The 16,437-nt window shown below is 32.4% G+C and overlaps 1 protein-coding gene across 6 annotated transcripts in view; it reads left to right on the plus strand.

Annotated features, from left to right (window-relative positions):
• Positions 1 to 16,437, plus strand: part of Mindy3 (MINDY lysine 48 deubiquitinase 3) — an 84,766-nt gene that overhangs the window by 50,971 nt on the left and 17,358 nt on the right. For all 6 annotated transcript variants that reach the window (XR_007104424.1, XM_047521250.1, XM_047521252.1 and 3 more), the window contains one exon: positions 12,852 to 12,924. Coding sequence is in view for 5 of the 6 variants with exons in the window: in XM_047521250.1 (XP_047377206.1) it covers positions 12,852 to 12,924 (73 nt within the window). In the remaining variant the exon portion in view is untranslated. The remainder of the gene's footprint in view (positions 1 to 12,851; positions 12,925 to 16,437) is intronic.

Raw genomic sequence — 16,437 nt, forward strand, 5'->3', positions numbered from 1 at the left:
GCCACTGATCCAATATAAAAATAGTTGAAACATACCTATAACATCTAGTTTCATCTTCAGAAGTTCAGTGACTAATTCCCTTGATAATCCATTTCAGATTTTCTTTAGAAGTTGGGAGATGAGTTTGACATCCCTTTTTTGTTCTTTTTTATGGTTATAAAAGGATTCTTTGTATGTGTGTACATAATATTTCCTTTGACCTTTCCTATGATAAAGGAGTTTTTAATTAAGAACATTCACACATTAATGTGAAAACACATTAACATTTAAACACAAAATGTATAAACAATTTAATTTGAAGGAGAAACAAAAAACATTTACCTCTTTCTCTTGGAGTGAACAGTATTCTTAAAGTGGTATCTATTATGGGAGTCTAAATAGAATTCTCTACAGTGGTGTATCTGTTATGGGAATCTAAGTAGAATTCTCTACTGAGCAGGCTGCTTCATGTTTTACTCATTGATGTATATATATTAGGAAGACCACTACAGTTAAGTGTTTAGGTCCTTTTTGTTAGGTGTTTAAAAATTGCAGAGTTCTGCTTTAACATTTATGCATTTCTCTACCTAAACAGTTTTCTCTAAATAAACTATCCTAAGGAAAAGAAGCAAAACGATGCTTTATAGCTTTTACTGCTTACCACAATTAAGAAAATTTATTGGTTAAAATTCATAGGAATTGAAATACTTAATTCACATTTTCTAACAGTTTTCTCTGTATTTTAATGCAGTTTCATCATCCCATCCTTTTATCTTAAGTAAATTTTAGAGTTTGTGTATGTTTAGATTCTTACTACTACAGAAAAAAAATGAATTTAAGAGGCTAAAGTATTTTTTGTAGTTTACATAGCTTTTGTGATTTTTAATACCTATTGTCTAAAATCAAAGTAACAAAATACACCGAAGTTAATCTTCTCCTATCTGAAATACTTGGCAAGTTTGGGTAGAAGTCTATACAAACTAACCATTTTCAATTATTTCAGTTTTAAAAACATGAATTTTTAATCTAACTTTTTTCTACCTGCTTTCCATACTTTGGGACTCTCATCAGCAACTTGGGATTATGTTAATGCTTTGTACCATCCTAATTCTAAAAGTTTTATTTTTAAATATTTTGAACAGAAATATTTTCAAATATAAATTTTCTTGCCTTTTTAAACAAAGTCAACATTAATGTTGACTCTCTGCTCCAACTCTGGATGTCCTCATGCAGCTATATTTGTGTAACTAGTTTTTGGATATTTTCTGAATCGTTTTCTTTTAATTATTTCTTGGTCAAGTCCGTGATATTGTCTTGCTTCCTGGAAGAGGTCCCTTTTCTCCTGAGAATTTGTGTATTTTTAGTCACAATATAATACAAGTAATTGTCTAAATATAAACTGTTGTCAATAGAAGGGCCTAAAATTATAAAACATATAAATTCTATGAGCTTTCATCAATACTGTGGATCAGTGTTGATCAGTCAGCACCTCTAGTTGTGTCCATAATTGGAGAAAAAAAATTGTAACCAGTAGAATTTATAGGTTAGGAAAAAATGTTAGGTATTTCATGTATGACCATCACTAAGTCTTAATAAGTTTGATTTTTTCCTTGTTTTTTTTTTTTTTTTTTTTTTTTCTTTTGCTTATTACCGTCTGCCTAGAATGTGATTATAAAATTCCTGCTCGGCACTCATGGTCTAGCTTTGAAATCTTTTTGCATTATGGCTGCCATTTCTTCTACCTCTATTTTTCCAGTGTCCTACCTTTTTGTGACACTACCTGATTTGTTTTTGCACATTACCTAATATAGCAAACATTTGGCATTGTATTCAATACTGTGGAAATTCAAGGATTAATAATACATTTTAATCGTTTACTGAGTGTTGTCTGCTGGGTACCTTGCTAAGTATCTTACTTGCATTCTTCATTTGATTCTCATAATAACCTATAAAGTACCATTTTCATCTACATTTTATAATCTGTCATCTCCAAAGTCATAAACAAATTATAGGAAAACAAAAACAAATCATTTTGCTAGAATGGAGTAGAGATGAAGGGAGAAGTGAACGCAGATGAATTGACACTTGAATGAAAGAACATGGTAAGTTTTAGAATTATATGAAAGGACAGCTGTTTTCTAGGTCTGGAAAAAAGAGATATGGTATGTGAAAGATCATACTATTTTTGGAGAATAGTAATTGGTTTTATAGTTGAACCATCCTAGTGCTAGGAGATGGAGCAGGCAGAGGCTGGGGTCAAATATCAGACCAGCTTGAATAATCAAATTTATTCGCAAATCATCTTCACATTATATGAATGCTTATCTTGAGATATAAGATGGAACATGAATATCCAAAGCATTTATGCAAAGCAAATTCATTAGAGTAGACCTCTTAATAAACAATAAACTTCTCTGTCAAACCATGTGAAATGTTTTAAATATTGTAAACTTGAGTACTGTGACTGTTTTTCAGTCATTGAAACCTTGTTTAAAATATTAGGGAGATAGAATTGCTTGGGGGAGGATGGAGGATTTCCCTCTCTTTTCATTCATACTAATCCAGGCCTACCCAGGATAGATAATTGGTATTGAGTAGACTCAGTTTCATAATCTTTTTAAGCATTCATTTCCATGTGAAACACAGAAAGTCTGCATATGAGATTCCTTTGTATGTAGCTTATGTTAAAATTGTGTCAGCAAATAGCATGAGGAAGGAGAGGGGAGGAAGAAGTAGGTCAGGTGTGAATGAGAAGAGCAAACATTCATGTGATACAAACAGAATCAAACCCCATCCAAAATACCAGGTTTTAATTCCTTTGTTGTAGTTAACAGACAGCTCTAAATTTCAGTGGTTTCCACAGTGGCATTAAAGAAGAGGACAACAAGAGCTGTCCACCCTCCAGGTAGGAGGAATATTTGACCACTGAGTATTTAGAAATGCCTATGGGGGGGGGTGATAAAAGGATTTTAACTAAGTCTATTATATTCAAATTCTCTACGCCTTACCAATTTTTTTTTTTTGCCTGAACTGGGAACCACCACCACCTCTGAACATTCTCCTAAACATCCACCCCAAAGTTTATTTTTCTCATTTACACATTAGCTGCAGGTGTGCTCAGTGTGCTTCCTTTATTCTAAGATCTGACTTGAAGGAACAGAAGAGTAAGAATGAGACTTCCACAAAACTTGACAGAGTTCTTATAGCTTCTATTGGGAACTGACATAATGGCACTTCCAAGTGCATGTCTCTGGCCCAAAAAAGTTACCTGGTCAAACATATCAGTGGGGCAAGAGAGTCAACCCTTCTCATAGAAAAGGACTTCAGGATCTCATTAATTCGCAATGATAATTAATCCTCACAGTGCAATTCACAATAGCTAATCTATGGAACCAACTTAGGTGCCCTTCAATAGATGAATGGATAAAGAAAATGTGGTACATATACACAATGGAATATTATTCAGCCATAAAGAAGAATAGAATTTTGGCATTTGCAGGTAAATGGATGGAGTTGGAGAATATCATGCTAAGTGAAATAAGCCAATCCTAAGAAACCAAAGGCAGAATGTTTTCTCTGATTTGGGGTGCTGTTTCACAATAAGGTGGGGAAGAGCGCTAGGGAAGAATAGGGAGTGAAGGGAGGGAGGGGATATGGGGTTAGGAAGAATAGTAGAATGAAACAGACATTATTACCTTATGTACATATGTGACTGCATGACCAATGTGATTCTACAACATGTACATCAGAAAAATAAAATATTTTGCCCCATGTATGTGTGATATGTCAAAGTGCATAAATGCTTTCTATTGTAATGTATAACTAATTAGAACAAATTAAAAACTTTTTTTCAAAAGAAGGGGAGGAACAATTAATTGGAAACAATAATGTCATCTACCACAACAGATTACTTTGTGTCCTGGTAACTTAAGTGTTTCATTCTGATGATCCAAAGTCTTTTCTTAGAAATAAAGAGAAACTTTTTTGATTTAGTAAATCTTTTACCCTTTATGTTTGTATAATACTAAATTCCACCATCTGTAAAAGTCATTTTTCTTTAATTATGTGAGTATTCATATGCTCAGGTTAGCCTTTTCACTACTGCATCTCATTAAGAAAACAGCTAACAGCTCTTAAGTGGCATTTATATAAATAAGGGAAAATAGTGATCTGAAAGACTATTTTCTCAGTTCTCCCAGAAATGTCTATAATAGCAAACTAGATGCATAGGAGAGTCATTCACAAAGTGGACACTTGAGGCCCTAGGTGTCCTATGGCAGAAATCAGTTAAGAAGAGCTGATGACTGCAAAGCAAACTGTGTAGTCACGATACTGGGAGGAAAACACCACTCATTAGTAACCATAATGAGTATGATATAAGAATAGCTCATCTATCAAACATTTCCTCCTACTGCCTTATTTCCACTATGTATTATAGTGTTTTTCTGGAGGAAGAACGTCAAAAGGTTTTTTATTGTTTCCTACACTGATGATTTTACAACACAAATTGGTGCTATACGTGTAGCAGTAGACTGCTATGGAGATAGGCTGGAGCTTTTTGTACATTTTGGAAAGCAATGGAAATAAATGGAAAAAGTAATGCTGTACTACCTACTTCCAAGTGATTTTTACATCTATTGAGAGCATTTGATAATTGACTTATAAAAATGATGGGAAAGATTCTAAGTGTAGTTAGTAGGCAAAGAGTTGGTATGAAGTAGATTATAAAGTGATTTTAAAGTAAAATTTTACTTAAAGGTAAATTATACTCCAATTAACTTGTTTTTGGAAGGGGCTTTTAACACTATAAAATGTCTGCAAGCTAACATGTCATTTATTTATGTGTTATATGTACCTGAAGTTAGGTTAGGTTTTTGGAGGTTCTTTAATTACTCACGACAGCAGGTTGTTCTTGATAAATAATGAAAAGTATAATGAATAAACTTCAAAGATCTTTTCAGTAATAAACTACTTATATCTAGCTAACATTGTCCTTATGTTTCACTACATGTTCAGAAGGATAGCCAGTGTTACAGCATTTTCAAAGGTTTATGGTGATCAGTGAATAATTATCCTGATAATACAAAGAGCTACATGAGAAAGGGATATTCTTTCACAATTGTAGGATATTAGATAGTCCTATTACCTCTGGATTTATTCCCCTTCTTTTCTGTGGCACTTTGCCCATTAAGTAAAGGTGAGAGCAGATAATGTTTAAATCCTTATTGTTTAGTAATCCCTGTTGAATAGTAAACTGACTAAATAGAAATTGTTTACCCTAACATTCCTCTGACCGAAGCATCTGATTTTTATCAGACTAATATAGAGGATTGCTTTTAGAATAAAAATAATTTTGATTATGAGTCAGTTTATATAGTTAACAGCAGATATTATTGAAATATTTTTCTCTTATGTTTAAGATGTTTTCCTGTTGATGGTAACAACAGAGTTTAGATGCTGTACTTAATTGAAATTTTCTTCTAAGTGGTACTAGGGATAAAAGTTGCTGCCAACACCAGTAACTTAGAATTACAATATTGGAATCTTAATTGTAATCAGTGGTTGATTTGAGTAGAATAAAGGATTAGTGTGTATTTTTTTGAACTTCATATTAGGTAATAAGAAAATTACCTAATTTTAAAAATTTTTTAAAGATAATTTTTAAAAATATTCATGGAAATATAGCAACATAGTTTTCTTTCATGTGTTAAACTGTGATCCTAAGTGCATCAACTAAGTCTACCATCCAATAAACTTGACTGTCTTAAAAATAAAATATATGGCTGTGTGGGTAGATAAGGAAAATATTCTAACTATGAAATCTAAAGCTGTTACTATATTAAGTCTTAGAAATGGAAAATCTAAGGGGTAGAATACTCTTCATATTCTTCACATTTACACAGGTATTACATAAAAGTTCTATTTCACTTTATCCTTTGTAATTATTTCCTTTATGTACCATAAGAAAAATATGGTAGTTATAATACCTCTCCAAAATATTTTGCTTTAGCCTTGTAAAACACACCAAATTGAATGAAATTCTGTATTTCCATTCATACTTGCACAGCAAATCACTACATTTAATATTAGTATATTACCAAATTTGCAACATGGATCATTCTGCTACAGATATTTATATTAGGAAGCTTGTTCACAGATGTTTAAATTAAATGGTAAAAATTAGTGCTGCAATTTATATTAAATCAAATTTTTAAATTTCAGTATAAAACACTTTAGTGGAATAGAGGATGATTTTATAACTTCTGATTTTCATTAATAAACATTTAATTATATAAACAAATAACTTTTACTGAGACCATTTTCTGTAGTAATCCAAAAGGCATTGTAAACACTCAAAATAAGCAAGCCAGGATCACTTTGGAGGACTGTGTACCAATTTTGACTTATGGATGAGAACTTTAGGAATATTTCCATTAGCATTTACTGTTGTCCTTCCACCCTCCCTTCTTCCCCCTTCTGTTATTAAACACATCTTTAAATAAGTGGTTTGATTAAGAAGAGTTCATTCCTAATGAGTTTAACAAATTGCCTGTTAATTCCTAAAGAGTTTAACAAATTGGCCTATCATTGAGACCAACAGAGCAAAACATGATTTTTCAGTTGTTCAAGACAAAATTTGCTTTATTTGAAACAATTACATATGGTGGTTTTATTATCTGGGACTTGGCCAGTACCATTGGGATGTTTTTGGAAGGAAAAGGGGAGTTTCCATTTAGGTTGTTAACATATGGTTTTGTTATTGTTACCCACATGTGGAATTTTGAGATACTTCACATATCTTAACTTCAACCAGTACATTGCCTGAATTTCTTTTTAAAAATATTCTTTATATTAACCTACGTTCATCTGTTTCCATATCTCTTCTAATGCTTGTGTTCTGTCTTTAATAACCTGTAAAAAGCTTACAGTTGACAAACGTTGAGTGTTCACAGTGTGCCAAGCACTAAGATAACTTCATTTGTTGTACGTGAATGTTTAACCATTACCTCAGAACTCTAAAAGGTCACAGCCATTCATTCTTCCATCAGAGCTGATTTCCCTTTTCTAGCTGCTTCTCCTTTTCTCTTTCAGTCCTCTTCTACTCCTCTGGTTTCCCCACCTTCCAATCTTTCTTGGTTCTCTTCTTTCTACTTAGAATTCTTCATATTGTTTACTCTTTCTGACAATAGCCAAAATATTTATGAAGATGATTAAGACATCTTTATACCCCAAGATCTTTAGAAGAAAAGGAAGCATATTTAACAAATAAGTCAGCAAACTTGGGCCCTCAAATAAAATCAAGCTACCACCTATTTTTGTAAAATAAAGTTTTATTGGAATACAGTCATAATCATTTGTTTTTGCTGCTGAGTTTTTTTTAATATAGTCATGATCAGAGGCAAGAGATATATGGTGTATTTTTCATTGAAGTTCATTATAATTCCTATCTAGATTAGCAAAACATTTTTTTTTTTATTTGTAACCTTTGGAACTTAGAGACAAAGCATCGGGTAGTTCACTTAAATTTATTTTCCACTCCTGCATTTTCTGAAGCCTTTGATGTAAACCTTTTTGTGTAGCTAAAACTGGAATCTTCCTGACTTCCCTCAATTTTATAAACAATTGTAATTTCCCAAAATGTTACTTTGTAGAAATAGTGAAGTAATACTTTGATAATATTCTCCACCATTTCATCCCCCTAAAAGGTGTTTTGTTTTACTTTTATTCTCAATGTTTTATTTTTTATTATAAGTTGACACCTTATATGAATTTCTGGGATACAAAGTGATGTTGTGATTTTTTTAATACAATGAAGAATAATTAAATCATATTAATTAATGATCTATCATCTCAAATAGTTTTTGGTGAGAACATTCAAGATTAACCCTCTTAGCAATTTGAAATGTATAATATTTATTATCTATCTTTACCAAGCTATGAAATAGAAGTTTCAAAAAATTACTTATCTGTAATTTTTATCCCCTTTAACATTTTGTCCCCATTTCTCCTACTTCTATAACCACCACTCTGCTCTCTGCTCTTATGAATTCAGTTGTTTTAGATTTCATATATATGAGAACAAAAAATATTTGTTCTGTGCCTAACTTATGTCACTTAGCATAATGTTCTCCAGTTCTTTCCATGTTGTTGTAAATGGTAATTTCCTTTAAGTCGTATTTCACTTTCTCTATATACTACATTTATGCATTCATCTGTTGAGGGACATTTAACTTAATTGTATAACTTGGCTACTGTGAATAGTGCTGCAAAGAACTATTTGATTTCAGATTTTATTTCAGATCTTTGTGTAAGTACCTAGTAGTGATATTGCTGGGTCTTCTGGTAATTCTATTTTAATTTTTCAAGGAACCTACATATAGTTTTCCATAATGGTTATACTAATTTACATTTATTCCCAACAATATAAAAGGGTTTCCTTTCCTCTATTCACTCAACAACCCTTGTTATCTTTCATCTTTTTTTATAAAAGCCATTGTGACAGGTGTAAAATATTATCTCATTGTGGTTGTAATTTGCATTCCCCTAATAAAAAGTGATATTTAGTATTTTTTCATATAGATGCTGGCCATTTGTGTGACTTCTCTTGAGTAATATTTATTCAGATACCTTGAACATTTTTTAATTTGTTTTTTGTTTTCTTACTGAGTTGTTGGAGCTCCTTATATACTTTGGATATTAATCTATTAGATGTATAGTTTACCAATATTTTCTCCTAATCTGTAGATTGTTTCTGCACAGTTTTCTTTGCTGTTTAGAAGCTTTTTAATTTGATGTAATTTCATTTGTCTGTTTTTGTTGCATGTACTTTTGGGGTCAAGTCCAAAAAATCATTGCCCAGATTGATATCATATAGTTTTCCTCTGTTTTCTTCTAGCAGTTTTACAGTCTCTGGTCTTACATTTAAGTTTTCTTCCATTTTGTATATGGAATGAGGTAAGGGTTCAGTTTTGTTCTTCTACAAGTGGAAATACAGTTTTCTCAATACCATTCATTAGGATCTTCCTTTTTCTTTTATACATTTTTGCCAACTTTTTGAAAATCATTTGACATAGGAAGGTTAATTTCTGGGCTCTTCAAATATTCCATTGTTCAGTGTGTTTGTTTTTATTGTTTGTTTGTTTGTTTTTTGATTCTTTGCCATTGCCATGGTGCTTTAATTGCAGTAGCTTTGTAATACACTTTGAAAGCAGATAGTGTCCAGCTTTGTTCTTTTTGTTCATGGTTACCTGGCTATTTGGGATCTTGTGTTCTATATGAATTTTAGGAATAAGACTTTTCTGTTTCTATGAAAAATGGGGTTATAATTTTGATCAGGATTGCATTGAATCTGTATTTTACTTTGGGTGATATGAACATTTTAACAGTGCTAATTCTTCTAATCATAGTCATAAGAAACCATTATGAACAATTATATCCAACAACTTGAAAACCTAGAAAAAATGGATTTCCTAGATAAATACAACTACCAAAACTGAATCATGAAAAAGTAGAAAATCAGACCAATAACACATGAGGAGATTGAATCAATAAAAAGTCTTCTATCAAATGAAAACCTGGAACCTGCTTGCTTCATGGCTGAATTCTACTAAGCATTTAAAGAACAACTAATACCAATCCTTCTCATACTCTTCCAGAAAATCAAAAAGGTGGGAATCTTCCAAGCTCTTTTTTGAAACCAGCATCACCCTGATACGAAACCAAACAAGGATATTACAAGAAATGAAAATTATAGGCCACTATTCTTGATGATATTGCAAAAATTCTCAACAAAATACTAGCAACCCAAATTCGGCAAACACGTGAAAAAGATAATTTGCTGAGACCAAGTAGGATTTATCCATGAGACACAAGGATGGTTCAACATTCATAAATCAATAAATGTAATACATCACATTAACAGAATGGAGAGAAACTATACAATCATCTCAGTAGATGCAGAGAAAAAACATTTGACAAAATTCAGCATGAATGCATGATAAAACTCACCAAATTAAGTATAGAAGAAATTTACCTCAGCACAGTAAAGGTCACATGTAAGAAACCCACAACTTCTCAACAAGGAAAAACTGAAAGCCTTTCCTGTAAGATTTGGAAGAAGACAAGGACATCCATACTCATCAGTTCTATTCAACAAAGTATCGAGAGTCTTGCCACAGCAGATTGGCAGGAAAAAGAATTAAAAGGCATCCAGCTGGGAAAGGAGAATTGAAATCATCAGTGTACTGATATGTGATCTTATATATAAAACACCCTACAGATTCCATTCAGAACTGCTGAAACTAGTGAACACATACAGTAAAGTTTCAGGATACTAAATCAATACACAAAAATCAGTATTTCTATTCACTAACAACAAACTAAGAAAAAAAAAAATGAGAGTGCTTCCATTCACAATAGCTACCCCAAAAAATATTTAGGAATATAACTAAGGAGGTAAAAGACCTATACACTGGAAATCACAAAACATTGGTAAAAGAAATTGATTCAAATAAATGGAAAAATATCCTGTCTTCATAGATTGGAAGAATTAATACTATTTTGTTTTTTAACCAAGGGAAAAAAACCTGATTTTCTCTTTTTTTCTGTTTCTATAAAGTAATACTTACAAATTCTAAGTACTAATTTAAAACTCATTTCAAATCTTTTCTTATCACTTATTTAAAAAAAAGGTTAAAGTGGAACAAATGTGAATAGAAAGAATGACTGTTATCTTTATCCCATGCCCTATAAATTCCCCATTGCATAAAATTTGGTCTGCTTTTGAGTTTTACCCAAGCCAGAAGTTCAGTTGTAGTGTTCATGTACAAATTTCAACAGTTTTCTCAAAAGGAAGTATTGAAAAATTAATAGATATAACAAGTAACATAAAAATTATACTAGATGTAGAAATTTTTACAACTAAGGTTTTGAGATTGATAAAGGAAGCTGAAGGATTATAAACCCAGTGTTGCTGATTGCTTCCCAAATCTGAGAGCTGACACAACTAGCTGCAACCCAGATTTATAGAGCAAAGGCTGTATTTGTGATGCATTAAAACAAAGAAGAAAGGTTTTAAGAAATATTGTTTGGAAATAGGTTAATAAGCAAACATTAACTCATGAGTGTGGTGATATACCAGAATTACAAAAGCATCCTTCCTTTCCTAGCAGTCTCACTTTGTCTGTTCTTATGTAACTATACATGTATGAAGTTACATGTTCATATTTGCTGCATCATTTATAATAGCTGAAGATTTGACAAAATCAGAACATCCAGCAATAAAGGAAATCTGAAAGGCATTGAAAGATCAAAAGCAAACTTGTCCCTCAACATGTGCATTATCAGCAAAATAACATTGAAAATGCAGGAAAGGGGGATAATGACAAGTTTCTATCAAAGGCTGGTAAATGGGAAACAATGTACATTACTAAATTTGGTTAATGCCAAAAAATAACAGATTTTTAAATTATTTCATCTTTATTGGAATACATAAAAGTTTGCAAAGGCTTGCATAATTTACCTTGTTTTGATTCCCATTCCTACTTTTTCATAAAAACTGAATGTGCTGCTAAGATTCTCAGGAACCTAGGCTCATGACCAGTTAAGAATTACTGTAATTCTTAGTTCATTTGTCTGTGAACAGAATAAAATTTGATCTGCTGTTGAGCTTCTCCTTAATCAGGAGTTCAGTGTTCTGTTCATCCTAAAATTCCAACAATCATCCCAGAAGAGAGAATTGAAAAAATATGTAGGAGTATAAAAAGTTAAGCTAAAGCCGATACTAGAACATATATAGAAGTTAAAACAAAAATTATTATATTTCTTAGAAAAATTATTTCCACAGAAGAGCATTTTAATTTTTATTTAACATTTGTGTTCCACAACTTCTTTAAAAGGATTTGAGATGGTGGGAAGGGAAACATGTTCTCTGAGTTTTATCTCAGCACAATTATAGGCGAAGGTGTAAAAGCTATGGACAGAAGACAACAGGAGCCTACATTCTAGGCCTAGATTCATGTCAACTAAGTAGTAGAATTTTACAATGACTTAGGTGTTTGGAAGAAAGCTTTGTGAACAATCAAAAGATAACACTGAATTTTTGTGCTATGGAATTGTAGTAAACAGTAATGCTCACTGTGATAAATTAGTTATGATAGATTATTTGTTTTATGAGGAAAAGGAATAATTCTGCCTTAGGATGTTTCCAATGAGTTAGAAAAATTAAAAATTTGGACATGTAGAACTTGATTGATTAATCTTTAAAAGCATTGCTGAATCATGATTTTACCAAAGTGATAAATTTCAAATGCATTACTATGTATAATACTATAAATTCTTTGCTGCAAAAATCTTAGTTTTGAGTGTTTAAAAACTAAAATATATTTGTTATAGTTCTTAATATCTATAATCATGTAAAAGAAACTCATAAATCATTGACTGTTGTAGATTGCATTTATTTTATTTTATTTTATTTAGTCAGCAATAGACCTTTATTTTATTTATTTACATCCAGTGCTGAGAATTGAACCCAGCACCTCACATGTGCTAGGCAAGCACTCTGACACTGAACTACAACCCCAGCCCTTAGATTGCATTTTTATAGTAACTACCTGTATAATGTTACTCCTCAAGTGTTCATAGAAACCTTCATGTGTAATTCTCAATGCTTTTCTGTGTTTGAAGTATTATTCCCATTTTTCACATATAAATCAAGGCCTGGGGAGTTTGTAACATCTCTAGTCACACATCTGTGATACCTAAGTAGATCAAAACCTGAGTTCTTATCAATTTTTCTCCCTAATCTAGTATTTGTGTTATTTTTATTGTCATGGTGATAAAGCTGATTGATTGCATGTGTTTTATCTTTTCAGGATATGGCTTTAGTTGCTCCTGAGGCTCCTTCAGAACAAGCAAGGAGAGTGTTTCAAACCTATGATCCAGAAGGTAAAAGATCCTGTGAACTGTTTTATATCTTTGTATATTTGAAATATATTGAGATTTACCTGAGTTTTATCCAAAATAAATGTAGATTGTATTTATGAAAAATTTTAAAGGAAAATGATGAAAACGGAAATTAAAAAAAAAAACACAAGCATTCAACAAGTTTTTACATGGCATAATATTTTTGCATTTCTTGGTAAAATGTCCACTATTACTGTTACTTGGGTATTTTGATCACCTTTACACATGTTCGTGTACTTAGGTAACAAAACTATTACAGCTTATTCACTGACTTTTCAAATGTAACTTCAAAACTAATGCCTTAAGTTCCATTGTAAATCACCACATAGAAACCAAAGTTATTGGATCAGTGAAGTCCTAGGGAACATTCTAATGGATTCAACGGTTTTTATAAATGTACTTTCTTATATTTTTATTCTCGAGGGAATATGCTCTTCTCTGAAAATTTGCATCATGCAGGTTCTAGGAATGAGTCTTTTCTCACATCATAAACTAGGAGTATAACTTTCAACTAGTTACTTTTTTTAAAATTTATTTTTATTGTAAACAAATGGGATACATGTTGTTTCTGTTTGTACATGGAGTAACAGCATACCATTTGCGTAATCATACATTTATATAGGGTAATGATGTTTGATTCATTCTATTATTTTCCCCCCCCCACCCTTCTTTTCCCTCTATACAGTCCCTCCTTCCTCCATTCTTGCCCCCCTCCCACCCACCATTGTGTGTCATCATCCGCTTATCAACGAGATCATTCGTCCTTTGGTTTTTTTGAGATTGGCTTATCTCACTTAGCATGATATTCTCCAATTTCATCCATTTGCCAGCAAATGCCATAATTTTATTATTCTTTATAGCTGAGTAATATTCCATTGTATATATATATATATATACCACAGTTTCTTTATCCATTCATCAGTTGAAGGACATCTAGGTTGGTTCCACAGTCTGGCTATTGTGCTGCATCTCTGTAGTATGCTGATTTTAAGTCCTTTGGGTATAGGCCGAGGAGTGGGATAGCTGGGTCAAATGGTGGGTCCATTCCAAGTTTTCTAAGGAATCTCCACACTGCTTTCCAGAATATGAGTGTACCTTTTTCCCCACATCCTCTTCAACACCTACTGTTGCTTGTATTCTTGATAATTGCCATTCTAATTGGGGTGAAATGGAATCTTAGTGTAGTTTTGATTTGCATTTCTTTTATTACTAGAGATGTTGAACATTATTTCTTATGTTTGTTGATTGCTTATAGATCTTCTGTGAAGCATCTGTTCATATCCTTAGCCTATTTGTTGATTGGATTATTTGTATTCTTGGTGTAGAGTTTTTTGAGTTCTTTATATATTCTGGAAATTAGTGCTCTATCTGAACTATGAGTGGCAAAGATATTCTCCCACTCTGTAGGCTCTCTTTGCATTGCTGATAGTTTCCTTTACTGAAAGAAAGCTGTTTAGTTTGAATCTATCCCAGTTATTGATTCTTGCTTTTATTTCTTGTGCTATGGAGTCCTGTTAAGGAAGTCTGATCCTAAGCCAACAAGTTGAAGATTTGGACCTACTTTTTCTTCTATAAGATGTAGGATCCCTGGTCTGATTTCAAGGTCCTTGATCCATTGTGAGTTGATTTTTGTGCAGGGTGAGAGATAGGGGTTTAGTTTCATTCTGTTACATATGGATTTCCAGTTTTCCCAGCACCATTTGTTGAAGAGGCTATCTTTTCTCCATTGCATATTTTTGACACCTTTTTCAAGTACTAGAAAATTGTATTTATTTCGGTTTGTGTCTGTGTCCTCTATTCTGTACCATTGATCTTCCTGTCTATCGTCGTACCAATACCATGCCATTTTTGTTACTATTGCTTTGTAGTATAGTTGAAGTTCTGATATTACGATACCCCCTGTTTCATTCTTCCTGCTAATGATTGCTTTAGCTATTCTGGGTTTCTTATTCTTCCAGATGAATTTCATGATTGCTTGCTCTATTTCTGTAAGGTACATCATTGGGATTTTAATTGGAATTGCATTGAATCTGTATAGCACTTTTGGTAGTATGGCCATTTTGACAATATTAATTCTGCCTATCCAAGAACATGGGACATCTTTCCATCCTCTGAGGTCTTCCTCAATTTCGTTCTTCAATGTTTTGAAGTTTTCATTGTAGAGATCTTTTACCTCTTTGGTTAGATTGATTCCCAAGTATTTTATTTTTTTTTAAGGCTATTGCAAATGGAGTTGTTTTCCTCATTTCCCTTTCAGCTGTTTCATCGCTTGCGTATAAAAATGCTTTAGATTTATGCATGTTTGTTTTATAGCCTGCTATTTTGCTGAATTCATTGATGAGGTCTAGAAGTTTTCTGGAGGAGTTTTTTGGATCCTCTAAATAGAGAATCATGTCATCAGCAAATAGTAACAGTTTAAGTTCCTCTTTTCCTAATGGTATCCCTTTAATTTCTTTAGTCTGCCTAATTGCTCTGGCTAGAGTTTCGAGGACAGTGTTGAATAGAAGTGGTGAAAGAGGACATCCCTGTCTAGTTCCCGTTTTTAAGGGGAATGGTTTCAGTTTTTCTCCATTAAGAATGATGTTGGCCATGGGCTTAGCATAAATAGCCTTTCCAATGTTCAGGTATGTTCCTACTATCCCTATTTTTTCTAGTGTTTTGAGCATGAAGGGGTGTTGTATTTTGTCGAACGCTTTTTCTGCGTCAGTTGAAATAACCATATGATTCTTATCCTTAAGTCTATTGACATGATGGATTATGTTTATTGATTTACGAATGTTGAACCATCCTTGCATTCCAGGGATGAACCCCACTTGATCGTGGTGCACAATTTTCTTAATATGTATTTGGATACGGTTTGCCAATATTTTGTTAAGGATCTTTGCATCTATATTCATCAAGGATATTGGTCTAAAATTTTCTTTCCTTGATGTGTCTTTTCCTGGTTTGGGTATGAGGGTGATATTAGCTTCATAAAATGAGTTTGGTAGGGTATCCTCCTTTTCTTTTTCCTGAAATACTTGGAGGAGTATTGTAATGAGTTCTTCTTTGAAGGTCTTGTAGAACTCAGCTGAGAATCCGTCTGGTCCTGGGCTTTTCTTGGATGGTAGGTTTTTAATGGCTTCTTCTATTTCATTGCTTATATTGATCTGTTTAAATTGTGTATGTCCTCCTGGTTCAGTTTGGGAGGAGCATATGTCTCTAGAAATTTGTCAATGTCTTTGGTAGTTTCTATTTTGTTGGAATACAAATTTTCAAAGTAGCTTCTCATTATGTTCTGTATCTCAGTGGTGTCTGTAGTGATATTTCCTCTTTCATCATGAATTTTAGTAATTTGAGTTTTCTCTCTCCTTCTCTTTGTTAGTGTGGCTAAGGGTTTGTCTATTTTGTTTACTTTCTCAAAGAACCAACTTTTTGTTTTGTCAATTTTTTGAATTGTTTCTTTTGTTTCAATTTCATTGATTTCAGCTCTGATTTTAATTATTTCCTGCCTTC

This window comes from Sciurus carolinensis, chromosome 12 (assembly GCF_902686445.1).
Source record: "Sciurus carolinensis chromosome 12, mSciCar1.2, whole genome shotgun sequence".
Classification (NCBI taxonomy): Eukaryota; Metazoa; Chordata; class Mammalia; order Rodentia; family Sciuridae; genus Sciurus; species Sciurus carolinensis.